General features: G+C 57.5%; 1 protein-coding gene across 1 annotated transcript; it reads left to right on the top strand.

The window, feature by feature from the left end:
* Nucleotides 1-8,936: 8,936 nt before the first annotated feature.
* SLC25A48 (solute carrier family 25 member 48) lies at nt 8,937-14,403 on the top strand. Its single transcript, XM_009911030.2, has 5 exons — nt 8,937-9,189; nt 10,315-10,563; nt 12,069-12,202; nt 13,984-14,113; nt 14,317-14,403. Exons 1-4 carry the CDS (start codon nt 8,958-8,960, stop codon nt 14,104-14,106), a joined length of 738 nt encoding a protein of 245 aa, XP_009909332.2. The 5' UTR covers nt 8,937-8,957; the 3' UTR covers nt 14,107-14,113; nt 14,317-14,403.
* Nucleotides 14,404-15,339: the final 936 nt, after the last annotated feature.

Below are 15,339 nucleotides of genomic sequence, written 5' to 3'. Positions count from 1 at the left end.
ACCACAGAGGGGCAGAGCACCCAGGGGCCAGGTGAGTCTGAACTGCTCCCAGCTTGAGCACAGCTCTCTGCCTGTGCTGGGGCTGGCTTGCAGGTTTGTGGCCACTGCCGACAGCAGCAAGAGCCACAAGTGTCCTGCACGCTGGGGTGCTGCTGGGGTGCTGCCCTGGGGTGAGTGTGTGCACAGCTACAGCTACAAGGTCATCTCCATTCCCCTTCTGTGTCCACCACAGGCTCCCTGCCTTCCTCTTCTAGGCTAGGAGTTCACAGTCACAGCATCCCAGCAGGGAGGTGTTGGAAGGGACCTCTGGAGCTCACCCAGTCCAACCCTCTGCTCCAGCAGGGCACCCACAGCAGCTTGCCCAGGAGCACAATGGCCAGGGGGGGTTGGAAGCTCTGCAGAGGAGGAGACTCCACAGCCTCTCTGGGCAGCCTGCTCCAGGGCTCAGCACCCTCACACCAAAGCAGTTTCTCCTCATGTTTAGGTGGAACCTCCTGGGTTCCAGTTTGTGCCCACTGCTCCTTGCCCTGTCACTGGGCACCACTGAAGAGCCTGGCTCCATCCTCCTGACCCCTTCAGCTCTTGCTGAGCACTGCTCAGCTCCCCTCTGGGGCTGCTCTTCTCCAGGCTCTCAGCCCCAGGGCTCTCAGCCTTTGCTCCTCACAGAGCTGCTCTCCACCTTTCAGCTATTCACAACCACCAAGAGCTGTGTAGGATGAAGCCTCCATGACATTCCCTTTCAGTCCTTGGTTCAGTGTGGCTCAAAGACCATGTGCAGCCATTTCCCTGAGTGAGCAGATGTTGAGGGTTTGGCATGGCAGTGTGTTGCTCACAGCAGAGGAGAACTCATGGGGTTAATGATTAATGCTGCTACCTGCAGCATTCCCTCACACAGAGAGATCTTCTGGCTGTGCAAGAGCACAGGTGAGACAAGTGAGGACAGCAGCATCTCCCTGCAGAGCTGTAGATATGGAATCACAGGCCTTCCAAAGAGGAGGAAGCAAATTTATCTCAACCCCTGCAATTAACTGATGGACTTCCATACAGAGACACGTTGCCTCCAACACTCACCCAGGACCACTGAAACTCACCCTCAGAGCTGTGGCTCCTGAGGAGAACCCTCCCATGGAGATTGTGCATAGCTGTAGACACTGGAAGCTCTGCAGGTGAGGTGAGCTGACAGCCATGCACCTCCTATCAAATACCTATAAGCAATCTCCAGACAAAAGCTGCCTTGGTGCCAGAGCTTCTGCTGTGTTTGCACCCACCAAAGGGGACATGCTTTTGAGGAGAAAGATTCACTTCCTCACAGGCATTAAAATAGTCAATATTTAAGCCAGGACCTTAAACTCTCCTGTTCTCAGGCAGCACTTTGGTGATCAGGGTTCCTTGTTTATGAACTGCCAATGCTTCCCCTAGTAAGCAGACTACACAGGCAAAATACCTCCCAGCATCACCCAATCTGCTGTGGCAGGAGGGCAAACCTGGTGCCCATCTTTGTAGAATGTCTCCATGAGTGCTCCAAGGAACTGCTGTCTGCAGAGAGCAGAATGCTCTTTGGGCTGCAGCAAAGCACAGCCAGATGAGCCAGATGTGTATTTCCAGTGGTGAAGAGCCAGTGCAGCTTCTGCAGAGGAAAGTCACACAGTGACAGAAGGGTAGGGGTTGGAAGGGACCTCTGGAGATCATCCAGTCCAACCCCCATGCCAGAGCAGGCTGCACAGGATGGTGTCCAGCTGGGGTTTGAATGACTCCAGAAAGGAAGACTCCATCACTTCTCTGGGCAGCCTATTCCAGGGTTCCACCACCCTCAAAGTAAAGAAGTTCCTCTTCATGCTCAGATGGCACTTCCTATGCTCAAGTTTGTGCCTGTTACCCCTTGTCCTGTCACTGGGCACCACTGGCCCCATCCTCCTGGCACCCACCCTCAAGGTATCTATAAGCATTGAGAAGATTCCCCCTGAGCCTTCCCTTCTCCAGGCTGAAGCACCCTGGGTCCCTCAGCCTTTCTTCCTAAGGCAATGCTCGAGTCCCTTAATTATCTTTGTAGCCCTTCACCCCCCTGAAGTCCCAGAGGAGTTTTCTGGGTGGTGAGTGGTGTGGTTAGGAGCCAGAAGGATGCTGCTGGGTGCCACTCAGGTGTGAGCCAGGCTGGGCTCAGCATCAGGTATCCACCATCCCAGAGAGAGAGGGAGCCCAGTCCTCAGTGTGAATCAGAAAGGCATGCTAGGAATTGCCAGAAAATGCTTTGAGATCAGAGACAGAAGAGATCTCTATGCTCTGTGTGCCTGGCCCCTTCTGTCCCTCGTGGTCCTGGCTGCCCAGCTCAAAGCCTGTGGCTCAGGAGGGTGACAAGGAGCACCTGGCATGGAAGGGGAACTCAACAGGGAAACAGGGCTGAGGAAGAGGCAGATAAGAGAGGTACAGGGAAAGAGTGAAGGCTGTGGAGAAGGAAGGGGACAGGTTCAGTGCTTGCCAGAGTACTGCATTTGGGAATGCCTCCTGAAGAGACAATCCAGAGGTCCCTGAAAAGATGATAGACAAATGTGGGATGCCCCTTGAAAAGACAGTATGGAAACTGGGGCTGTGCCCTGAAAAGAGGACACAAACTGGAGGCACCTCCTGGGAAGTTAACACAGAACTTTGGGGTATCAGCTGAAAAGACAACACAGAAACTGGGGACACCTCCTGAAAAGAGAGCACTGGCATTGGGGGTGCCCTGGGAAGAAATGCCACAGAAACTGAGGGTACCTCCTGAAGAGATTATTCCAGTGAAGCAAATGGAGATGTTTTCAAGCTGGGTGAGGCTGGCTGAGGCACAGGCTTTACCCTTGGACTTTAATTTAAGACTTTATAGCCCCCAAATCCCTGTTTTTTCCCCCTCCATACAGACCCCCTTTCCCCGTTGCCTGGCTGCCAAGCAGCCGGGTCTGCCCCCGCTACCTGCCAGCGGGCAGCATCGGTCCCACGTGGAACACCCTCGCTGCCCCCCGTGTCTTCCCCGCCTGCCCGGGACCCTCCCCGCCGCCGCCGGCCCCTGCGCGGCTCCTTTAAGGCCGGTGCGTGATGTCACCGGGGCCCGGAGACACTGGGCGGACGGCGGGGCTGCGGCGGGGAGAGTGCCGGGGGGACCCCTGCGCTGAGGTGACCCTCTGCCCGCTGAGGGACCCCTGCCCGGCGGGGACCGGCGGCCGCCGCGCCCGGCTGGGACCTACTTACTCTGCGGCGGAGATTCTCTCCACGGCCGGGACGGCTGCCCGGAGGGGACTCCCTGCCCCGTGGGGACCCCCTGCCTGGCAGGGAGGTCCTGCCTGGCGTGACACCCTCGCCGGTGGGACCTCCTCCCCCGTGGGAACCCCTGCCCGGCTGAAGATCCTCTGCCCCCGGAGGGACTCTCTGCCCGGAGGGCTCCCCCGTGCCCTGTGGGGACCCCCGCCCGGTGGGACGGGCTCGGCGGCTCAGGATGGGCAGCCTCCAGCTGCAGGACTTCGCTGCGGGCTGGGTGGGCGGTAAGCGGCTGCGGGGGCTCGGGGTGTTGGGGGCAAGAAGGCAGCGGTAGAGTTGGGGGGACAGGAGTATGGATGGGAATAAGACCCCTCCGTGTCACCTAGGGTCCGTGTGTCACCGAGCGGCGCGCTGGCAGCAGCGGGTGCGCGGGGTGCTGGGCTCCGCTTCGGCTCAGCAGGGCACTTTTAATCCGGTTTCCACGGGCGGGATAATCAAAACTTGTGTCTCGGTAGGGCTGCTGCTGCTGTGCTGGGAGCTGGGAGGCGGCTGCCGGAGTCCCCCCCGCACGCCCCCGGCCGGGCTGCGAGGGCAGCAGCCGGGGCTGGCAGCGGCCGAAGCGGGGTGCCCTCCCCCCTCAAAGCCGCACACGCCCCCGAGGGGAGGCAGCCTCCGGCTTGACCCCGCGGTCCCGACTCGGCAAACAGGGAGGGAATCGATGCGGGCTGCGGGAAATGCTGACTGCAAACACCGGGGAAAGAGACAGCAGGGAGAGAAGGAGGCACCACCGCTGCGGCGTGTCCCGCGGAGCTGGGGGCTCCAGACCGCCCAGAAGGTGCAGGGCCGAGCTGCTCGGCTCCTACGATGGGCAGAGAGGCAGTGGTGGCGCTGGCCACCGCCACAGCACCGCTCTGCCCGGGCTCACCCCAAGGCTCAGAAGGGAGTGGGATGCAGACCAGCCAGTGGGATGCAGAAGGGAGTGGTCTCTGGGTGCAGACCAGCCAGATGAGGTTAACTGGCTCTAAAAACACCCCAGAAGCTCTGGCAAAAGGTTAGGCCAGCAGCTGATTTGGGGTCTCTGTGGGAAGCTGTGCAGCACACAGTGCTGCCTCTGCCCCGCTGACCCCTAACTCCTGGGACTGGAGCAGGATGTCTGGGGGGTGAACAGCCACCTGTGCTTGGTGTTGATGGCAGTGGTCAGCTTGCATGCACAGCCCCGGGCCTCTGCTGGTCTCAGGTGAAGGTTTAGAAGGACAGGGGGCATTTCACCAGAGGTTTTTGTGTAGAGTCATGGTGTGCTGACCGAGGACATTAGGCTCTTTTCAGTCCTAACCCACTGCCAGTGAGACACTCCATGTAGTCTCCAAAGCACCTGGGGACACTGCTTTGCACAAACCTCTACAGACACCCTGCAAACTGCTGCTCTTGTTTGCAACAAGCACCCAAAAATGCATCCTGGCACGGCACATGGATTGCTCTGCCCTCCTGGAGAGGGGGGAAACCAAGTCACCCTGTGCCCTGCCACGGGGAGTCCTGGCAGTGAGCAGTGTGGGCAGGATGCTAAGGGGGACTGAGGAACCATGGAGAATGAGGCTGGATGGAGCTGCAGGGAGTGATGCAGAGCAGGATCCTCTTCTGTTTTAAACTGAATCACCCCTGAAAGGCATCTCTGTAAACTGCCCTTACAAGAGCAAAGGATGGGGGTTCACAGCCCCCATCAGCACTCAGCTCTGGGGCACCTCTGAGTGAGCCAGGAGAAAGCACTTGCTTGTGTCTAACCTGAATCGCTTCAGTTGGAGGCCAAATGCTTGCATGAGAGTGCAAGAGGGGTTGGTTCAAGGACAGGACATACAAACACAACTCCTCCTCTTCCTCCTCCTGCTCAGATGTAAAGTTGGTGGAGTCCAGGGAAGTAGTCAAGGTTAGCTGTGCTGATGTTTCTGCCCAGCTTTTACCTGTTGGGCACTGCAGGGAGCCTTGCTCTAGCTTGGTCCAGCACAGCTGTTCCTCCTGCCCTGTACCCCCACTGCTTCCTGCCCTGTCACAGCAGCTCTTCAATGCCTTGTGCAACGCTTTGCTTTCTCCCCCAGGGGCTGTCAGCGTGTTTGTGGGGCACCCCCTGGACACCATCAAGGTAAGGCCCTTTGAACCACACTCTCACATCACCACCCAAGACCCCCCTGACGGGCAAGGAGGCCTCTCTGAGGGGCAGCTCAGCCTGGGTAGGAATCTCAGAGGCTTTCCTCCTCTCCAAAGCAGGTTTTGAAGGAGGAACTCAAGGACATGGCTGATAGGTAGGAGTTCCTCCAGTGAGGAAGACTCCTGCTGAACATTAAACCTGGCCTTACCTAATGTGTGGCTCACCAAACAGTTCTGCCAAGGCTTTATTGAACTTTGCCACAGAGGAGCATTCAAAGGGCAGCAGGGGAACTGTATTTGCTTTGCTGCAGGCACGTTTTTATGTGTTTTCCTAGTGCTGACGAGGCTGAGAGGGCAGAGTGCTGAAATTTCATCCCAAGGCTATGGGATGCAATATTTGCTATCCCTGCAAGACAATTATTCCTCAGAGGGAAAGATCTAGAGATGCAAGGAGATATGTGCTGGCATGATGCAGGCAAGCCCATGCACACACCAGCACAGCCTGCCCCAGCCCAGCTGGCCAGCCCTGCTGCTGCATCCATGGGGATGGGGGATCCTTCCCTAGGGCCAGGAGGGAACAGGACTGGAAGCAAGGCTGGGAGGGGTATGTGGCACCCACACCACAGTTCCCACCAAGCAGACCCCTTCCCTCAGCCTGGCCCCTTCCCAGCATCACTGGGTTGGAAGGGACCCTCAAAAGTCATCTTGTCCAAGCCCTCTGCAGCAAGCAGGGACACCTCCAACTAGATCAGGATTCTCAGGGCCCCATCAAGTTTGACCTTGAGTGTCTCCAGGGGTGGGGCCTCCACCACATTTCTGGGCAACTTGTTGTGGTATTTCACCACACTGCAACTTCCACCAGACCCAGGCAGCTGTTTTGTTCTAGTCCATGGTGCTGCAAGCCTCTGAGCAGTTTTCCATTTAATCCCTTTTTCATGCTCCACACTGCAGTAATTTCCCCAGGACCCTCTGCAGTGCCTGGGTGTCACCCACGAGCCCTGCTGTGCTCATTGACACGCCACAGAAAGAAGCCTCCCGAGGGGTACCTCTGCTGGTGGAAGTTGACAAAGATGTCAGCAGGGATCTCAGTGCTGGATGTGAGGAGCTTAGCTAAGGGCCATGTGCATGAGGGGCAGCTTGTGAGGACACTCAGCTGCCCTCAGTTACTCAAGGCTTGTATTAACTTGACCCTCTGAAGACCTGGTTACTGTGTAAAGGGAAACAAAACCCCAAGCCCGTGGAGCCAGAATGGAAATGTCTGGGCTGAGTGTGCAAATGAAGCCAGGAGGGAACACAGGGCTGTGCACTGCAGTTGTCCTGTCCTGGGCTGCCCAGCCTTCAGCCAACCTCCTGTCTGGTCCTGCCTGACCCCATCACCTCCAGCGTGAGCCACGGCACACACTGCTCTGCACCCCCTGCCTGGCCTGCCTGCATTGCACAAGGAGTGCTGCAGCTGCCAGCTTGCCTGCAGGGCTCACTGGGTGGCCTGCTCCGGCTGTTGCCTTCTCCACAGGCTCTGGCCAGGCTGGGAGCTCTGATGGCTGTGAGCAGATGGATGCATGGAGCAGCCCCTGGCTGAGGGACGAGCCTGGGGTTTGGTCCTTCCCACTCTCCAGCCAGGGTCCCACCACGACATCCCACCAGGGAGCCTCTTACAGGGCTCTGGGCTAAGTGGTTGTGCCACTGAAGCTTCTATTTGCTGCGCTAAAGCTCTCCTCAGGCACAGACTCCAGAGGACACAATCTCCTTTGGGCTTTAAATCCTCAAATAGACTCCCTGCTTCACTCTGATTAAGTTAGGGCTGAGCCATGGCAGGGCCTGGGCACTGTCCCTCGAGCAGAGGTGGGCACTGTTCCCTCCAGGCTTCATTTCAGCCCTCCTCCTAGCAGCAGTGCTGGTGGATGTCACCACTTATGCTGTTCCCATGCCCTAAAACCATCACAGACAGAGCACATGTGAAGGTCTTCCTGTAAAAAATGAGCTCTGGCCTCAACCAGGGTTGGTTCACAGCATCCCACCATGGTGAGGGCTGGAAGGGACCTCTGGAGCTCACCCAGTCCAACCTCCCTGCTCCAGGGGGGCACCCACAGCAGCTTGCCCAGGATCACAGTGTCCAGGTGGGGTTGGAATCTCTCCAGAGGAGGAGACTCCACAACCTCTCTGGGCAGCCTGCTCCAAGGCTCCAGCACCCTCAAGCTGCTGAAGCTCTAGGTCCTGTGGAGAGAGGAACCTTTCCAACTCCTCACAGACCTCCAAGGCCAAGAAGTGCATCCCTTGGTAGGATGCTCTGAGCAGCTGGGCTGGCAGATGGTCCCAGCAGCCCCGGGGGTGTGCTGTGTTTACCTCTGTGTGCCTGGTGAGGAGGGGGAGGTGTGCTGGCTCACACAGGCTCGGTCCTGCCTTACACCTCCTTGCTTCCAGCTGTGGCAGGCACTTTCTGGAAGGCATGCAGCCACTGCTTTCCAGAGACAAGCTGTCTGTGCTGGCAGCCATGGGAGGATGTTGTTTATTTCAGTGAGGAAGGGAGAATTTCTCAGAGGGAGCTGAGTTACTGTGTCTCCATTTAAACATTTCCATGGCTTAAAGTCCACCTTGGATCTGAAAGGGGCTGGAAGGCTCCGGGACAGCTTTCCTCTCCATCCCAACCTCCACTGAGATTCCCTAAGTGGAGGAGACCACATCACTCCAACTTCCACCTGAAGCAGGAGCTTGCCAGTGCCAGCAGCCTGCTGTGCTGGGCCAGGCTGGCTTCTCTGGGCTGGGGAGGGATCTGGCACTCCCCAGCTGCAGACGGTGCTGCCCTCGGAGGTGCTGGCTGCCCCACTGCCGGCAAAGGGCAGATGCAGGCTGGGGTTACTGCTCTGGGTCGGCTCTCCAAGCAAAGTGCACCTTGTTATGTCAGCAGGAGCCTTGCCTGGGCTGGAAGCATGCATCTGAGTGGCATTTGTTTTGCAGACCCGCCTGCAGGCCGGACAAGGCTACGGGAACACCCTCAGCTGCCTGCTCACTGTCTACAGGAACGAGTCTGTAAGTGCTCTGTCCTGCTGCCAGCCCGCTGGGGGAACGGGCAAGGAATGCATCGAGCAGCTGCACAAGGCCCCAGGCCACATCCCCAGCAGTGCTCTGGAGGCTTTCCACCTGGATGTGCTCCTGTGTGACCTGCTCTGGATGATCCTGCTCTGGCAGGAGGGTTGGACTCGATGATCTCCAGAGGTCCCTTCCAACCCTTAATGAGCTTCCACCAGAGCAGACTGCTCAGAGCCAATCCAGCTGACCCGGAATGTTTCCAGGCATGGGGCTTCTGCCACCCCTCTGGGCAGCCTCTGCCTCAGCACCCTCAGTGCAGGAAATCTCTTCCTTCTGCCCAAGGTTCCCGTGCCTTCAGCACAGCCTGAGCTCTGCACAGCCTTTACAAGCCCTGGGCAGTGGGCACTGATGTGCACTTGCTCAGGTGTGCAGGGGGCTGGTCCCAGCCGCTGCCTGGCTTTGCGCTCCTGGGCCGACAGCCCAGCCGGGGTGGACGCTGCCGGGTGCTGCCGGCCCTCCTAACTGCTGCTCCCCTCCCCGGGCAGGTGGCTGGCTTCTTCAAGGGCATGTCCTTCCCCCTGGCCAGCGTGGCTGTCTACAGCTCCGTGGTGTTTGGAGTCTTCAGCAACACCCAGCGGCTGCTGGGGCAGCTGCGCCACGGCGACCCCGCGCAGCCCCCGGCCCTGCCCGACATGCTGCTGGCCAGCACCCTGGCAGGGTTTGTCTCCGTGGGCATTGGCACCCCTGTGGATCTGGTGAAGATAAGGCTGCAGATGCAGACACAGCCACGCACCGCAGGTAGGCAGCAAGAGTTTCTTCCTCCTCCCTCTGCCGGTCCTTGCTGCTCGCCCACAGCTTCAGGACAGCTTTGCTTCAAAGCCCAGCTCTGTGCTGCAGCTGAGCTGGAACTGCTTCCCTCTGCCTCGGGCTGGGGCCCGTCCTGCTCAGCTCAATGTGATTGATCAGACCTCTGTTGGCATTTCCACCTGACTGGGATCAATAATGGACGCAGGGGCAGGTCTGCTCAGGCCCAGGAGCTGTGGAGCAGCAGCCAGGTCCCCTGGAGATCCCAGCAGCAGCTCCACAGCTGCCAGTGCTAATGCCAGCTCCCCACCTTCAGCTGCACACTCTCAGCCCCACAGACACTGCTCCATAAACCCCTCTCCGTTGTTGCCCACTCCTCTGTCCCAAGCCACAATGACACAGGGACACTGGAACGCTGCTGGCAGATTCGGGGCAGGGTCACAGGTACCCAGGTCAGGAGGGGATGCTGGCAGCTGAAGCTCTCCAGGAGCGGCAGGCAGCAGGAGCTGCTCCTGCTGGAGAGCTACCAGCAGGGAGCAAACTCCACCAGAGCAGGGGCAGGGCTGAAGGAAGAGCCTGCAGGGTTGTGGAGCGGAGCAGCCTGGATGGCAGCAGCCCCACAGCTCTCTGGTGATTGCAGCTGTGCTGTGTCACTGTGCAGCGCTGAGAGCCCTGCATGGCTTTGAGACAATGTCAGCATGGGCAGCTTTGGAAGCCTCCATTGGCTTACCAACCTAAGGGCCTTTCCAGAAGTGACTTGGTCTGCCTGGGAAGGGCCAGGCTCTGGAGATGTCAGAGCTTTCAGAGCTGCAGCTTGGCACCAGCAGTGGTTGAAATCCAGGGAAAACTGGGCACGTAGCCTTAAACTGATTTGGAAACCTCACTGGGCACCTAGTGCCTGGCAGGCATGCAATGAACTGGGGCAAATCCACCCTGAGCTGTCTAAACACCTTGCAGAATGGACCCAAATCCTCTTTTTTGTCCCCATGCTCCTCAGTGACCCCAGCAAAGGCAAATGGGTGGCAGTGATTCCTGCTGGGTGGTGGTGGGCTCTGGAGAGGGGCTCTGTGGCAGTGTGTCTGCTCTAATGGTTGGATCTTATTGGTTTATCTGTTGCAGCAGACCCCAAGCTCAAGCCTGCAGTTCCTGGGTTCCCTGTGTACAGAGGCCCAGTGCACTGCTTCAGGACAGTCCTGCAGAAAGAGGGGCTGCCAGGAATATACCGAGGTGCTGGAGCAATGCTCCTGAGGGATGTGCCTGGCTACTGCCTCTACTTCATCCCCTACACATTGCTCTGTGACTGGAGCACCCCTGAAGGAGGCCTTTCCCCCAGCCCCTCCTCGGTGTGGCTGGCTGGGGGTGCAGCAGGTAAGCAGCACTGGCAAAACACGGACAGGAAGGTTCCCAGGGCAGATAACAGGAGTGACTCAGGGGCCACCAACCTCTGGTGACCAGGAGAGGACATGGGGATGAACCTCCCCCAGGGCCAGGTCCCCTGGCAGCACAGCTGTGCTTTATGACTTGACAAACTTTACGGAAGCGTTATCAGACCTCCATCGGAGGATAACAGCCAGGACCTTCCTCTCCCTGGATGCCTGGCAGCAGCCTGCCTGTCACACTGCCAGAGAGTGCGACACAAGGCAGCCAGGATGCCTCCAGCAGAGGACTTCACCCTGTTGGCTTCCCACCAGCAGGGTGTGCAGCCTGCCTGCAGCAGAAGCAGAGCTGGCTGCTGCTGCCCTGCACGCCTGCCGTGGAGACTGACACGTGTGTGTGTGCCCCCCAGGGCTGCATGTGTCAGGCCAGCCCTGCACCCACTCCCCATGCCTTGGCCATTTCTACAGGGCAGACCCCCAAGTGCAGGTCAAGCTTTAGCTCAGCTCCTGGTTACAAAACCACAGAAGGGGTTGGGTCAAAAGGAACTTAAAGCTCATCCAGTTCCAGCCCTCTGCTATGGGCAGGGACACCTCCTGCTAAACCTCATCCAGCCTGGCCTTGAACATCTCCAGGGAGGGGTCAGCCACAGCCTCCCTGGGCAACCTGTGCCAGTGTCTCCCCACCCTCACTGGAAAGAATTTCTTCCTCATCTCCAGTCTAAATCTGCCCTCTTCCAGTTCCAATCCACTCCCTCTGGTGCTGCCACTCCAAGCCCTTCTGAAGAGTCCCTGCCCAGCCCTTCTTAGCCCCTTCAGGCACTGGGAGGCTGCTCTAAGGTGTCCCCAGAGCCCTCTCTTCTCCAGGCTGAACTCTCCCAGCCTGTCCTCACGGGGGAGGGACTGCAGCCCTCTGATCACCTCTGTGGCCTCCTCTGGACTGGTTCCACCAGTTCCAAGAGAAGTGCCCTGTCTGTTCCTCTTGCCAACAAACAGAGCCCTGGCCCATCCAGACAGGTTCTCTGGTCTGCTCCAGCCCTCACACAGACCCAGACAACCTCTTCTCTGTCCAGCTGGGCCATGACAGCGTATCACAGCTGTCTGGAGCCTCCTCCTGGCTGCAGGAGGTGACCCTGCCTCTTGTTTACCTTCTGAGCTCAGACTTTGCTTTCCCCCAGCATTATCTGAGGACTCCACCGCTCCTGAAACCATCCCGGGGGCAGCTGCCTGCAGCACCGCACGTCCCTGCTGCCCCAGCAGCCTGGCAGGAGATGGATTGGCACATCTGGGGAGCACCTTCTGGGTTGCCTGCCTTTGATCAGCACCAATAACCCCCCCAGATCTCAGTGGTTCTTCCAGAAGCAGGGAGCTTTGCTGCGTGCCTGTGCCTGACACGGACAGCCCCGCAGGAAGGATGTGGTAGATGCAGGATGAGTTTCTCGGCTTGCTGACCTGGGCACACAGAGAAGAGGTGGTTCAAATACCTCTGCATTTCCCTAGGAGCCATTTCCTGGGCAGTTGCCACTCCAATGGATGTTGTGAAAAGTCGAATCCAGGCAGATGGAGTTTATCTAAACAAGTACAGAGGCACCCTGGACTGCATCCTGCAGAGCTACCACAGCGAGGGCTTCAAAGTAAGTGATGCTCCAAGTCCAGCCTGGGTGTGAGGCGTCTGAAAATCAGCAAAGGCTGCTCCCAAGCTGCCTGTGGGGTGTCAGAGGAATGATCACTGATGAATTAGGATCGTGGCAGTAGGTAATTACAGTGCAGAGAGAGCAACAATGTGCCCTGCAGCAGTGCAGAAGTGACTGACGGGGGGTGGGGGGGTCACAGTCTGCTGGGGGGATTAACTTAGAGCACCACTTCATGTCCCTGCATTTAATGGGGGCTGTGGTTTGACTCAGCATAAATTAGCAGCCCTTGCCTCTGTGATTGCTCCTGCAACATGCAGAGGTCAGATGGTTCCCCTTGGGAAAGCCTCTGGTGTCTCTGGGCAGTGCTTTGGTGCTGCAGGCTGAGGGTGCCCACCCTGCCTGTGCACCAAGGGAGAGCCTTCTGAACCTGCTCTGAGGGCAGGACTGCTTAGGTTTCAAAGGGGAAGATGGGCTGCCTGCCAGCATCAAGGCTTATCTTCCTTGTCTGGCTGTGGCTGTCAGTCCTGTGAGAGGTGTTTGCTTTCCCTTTGCCTCGCTCAGATGTGAATGGCAGAGCAGCAGGGCTTGCAGCTTGGCTGTGCTGCCGGCCCACGGTGAGGGGAAGTGAATGATTCTGACACAGAAGTAAGCCTGTGGGGAGGGGGCTCCCAGACCCTCGTGTGGCCTTTGAGCTCTGAAGTGTTCATCTGCACACTCTGAGGGGGGAAAGTCATGAGGTGCACAAAGAGGAACACCCTGCAAAGTCACAAGCCAGCATGGCTTAAACAGCTGCCAAGCAGCCACTATGCTACGGTCAAGGAGCTTCCAGTCTGGCTCTGCTTTTGCTGGTGAGGGAGGGAAGTCACAGCCACCCGAAGCACAGCTCCCTGCAGAGATGCTGAAGGCCATGCTGGGTTGGCCAGAGCAGGGTCAGGATGCCCAGGCTCTATGCAGGCTACACATTCAGACTCAGGGGCCTGCCAAGGGAACGTCCAGGGATTTTCCCTTCTCTCCCCACCCTCATCCTCATCCTCAGCCCCTGCCCTCCTTGTCCTGCCTGGGTATGAACAGCTCTTTCAGGCACTTTGTTTTGCTGGAGCTCCAAGCTGCTTGCTGGCAGTGTTTCTGTCATGCTTGGCAACCAGACCACAGCCAGCAACATAGGATTGAGTAAGAGCTGGTGATAAGACACAGGACCCTTCTTTCATGAGGAAAAGCCTTTCAGGTGTTGGGAGACACTCAAGTGGTAACTGGCAAGCTCAGGTCTGGCTGTTGTCACCCTGGAACTGGCTGGGACTAACTGCCTGGTGTGAGTGCAGCCCTCTTCCTTCTGCACAGGCAAAATCTGTGCCCCTGTGCTCTTCTTCATCATCTTCAGGGTCTACCTCAGCTCTGCTGTTTTATGGACACTGCAAAAGCCTTCATTTCCTCCCAGGACATTTCCTCTTTCCCAGCCAAGCACAACACCCCAAGGAATCAATGCCCCAAGGGTGCCCACACTGCAGCTCCATGTTGCAGGCTCCATCCTGCACTCTGTGAGTGTGCTTTGGCTCTGTACCAGGCAGCATCATGCCCTGCATTCACTGGGTATGAGAGGTGGTGGTGGTCAGCTGAGGGCTAATACTGCTCAGACACTGAGCTCCTGGTTGTGGAGCTGAGACCTTCCAGGCTTTGTTGCAGTGGCTGTGGCAGCTTTGCCTTTGCTTTCTTCTTCTTCTCAAAGCAGCCAGCATGTTCCTGCAGTGCCAACATGTGCTCTAACCTTTCTCCATCCCCAACAGGTCTTTTTTAGGGGCATCACGGTCAATACAGTGAGAGGATTCCCAGTGAGTTCAGCCACATTTCTTGGCTATGAACTTTCCCTCAAAGCAATGAGGAGAGGCCAAACTGAGACCAGTCCTTAACTTCCAGGTCAGCACATAAAGCCCCTCTAGCTTTGTTCAAACTAGAGAATCAATCTTTGAATCAAACAGAGCTGCAATTGCATTGAGCCCCTGAAAGTCAGACAGCTTCCAGGGGTACCAAGCCCTGAGCAGCCAAATGCACTTCCCAGCTGGGTGTGTGGGGCTTGGAGCAGGCAACAGAAGTGCTGATGGCTTTTTACTTCATTCCAGAGCTCCTGGAATCTCACTGCAGTCTGCTCTGCTGCTTGTGATTGTGGTGATTAGGATGAATCAGAAAAGGAAAACCTGAAGCAAGAACCTTCCCTAACACTCTCTCAGTTTTGAGACCTCATCCCCACCGCAGTCCCTGCACAGGGTCCTTGATCCCTCCACAAGGAGCTGAAACGAAGCCCTTTCCAAGTGCCTTGGCTCTCAACCCACAGCTTGACTCTTCCCCTCCTAAACCCAGGGCTGCATTAAAAATACCTGCTTCAAGAGCCCTTGTTAGCAGTCAGATGCTGAGGATGATTCTGGGCAGCCTTTGCTGTTGTCTGCAGTGCTTCATAAACCTCCTTCTCTTATTTCAAAAGTGTTGCCAGGAGGACCTGAAAGTCTCCAACTTTCCTGAGCCCAGCCAGCAGTGTGGTGCTGGTGAGGGCTCAGCTGCTCTGAGAGAAGCCTCCTGTCCTGCTCTTCTGCCATGACCTGTGCTCTTGGAGGACCCTGTACACTGCACCAGCTCCATCACATCCAAAGATTCTTACTGAGTCTTTTGCTCCGGTGCCTAAGAGCACCGTTCTCATGCCCATGGTGGTGTTGGGCTTCTTCACCCAGGACATTTCTCCTACTGAACTGAGAGAACAACTTCCTTCCCTTCCCCACACCACTGAGATGTGCCCCAGCCCCAGCCCAGGGAGCCTCTCTTGCACAGCCCTGCACAGGATGCTCTTCTGGTTTGTGCCTAAGGAAAGAAGGAGGAGCAAGGGCTGAGCAAGGGCTGAGCAAGGGCTGAGGAAGGGCTTTCGGTGCAGGAAGGTCTGGATTCCCACCAGATCCCAGCTTGCTTTCAGGATCAAGGCAATGGATGACTCCACCTGTTCCAGGGGATCCCCAGTTTCCACATCAGAGAGCTCTGCAGTTTGCCACCCTCCAGCACTTACCAGGAAACAATGCAAAGGGCTTCAGCAGCTCCAGGTTGTCTTCCAAGGTAGACACTGAGCCAGGAGATGGGAGGATGTTAAACTCAGAGGCTCA

Source organism: Dryobates pubescens, chromosome 16 (assembly GCF_014839835.1).
Source record: "Dryobates pubescens isolate bDryPub1 chromosome 16, bDryPub1.pri, whole genome shotgun sequence".
NCBI lineage: Eukaryota > Metazoa > Chordata > Aves > Piciformes > Picidae > Dryobates > Dryobates pubescens.
The sequence above is the reverse complement of the archived record's forward strand: the minus strand, read 5'-3'. Positions and strand labels throughout refer to the sequence as shown.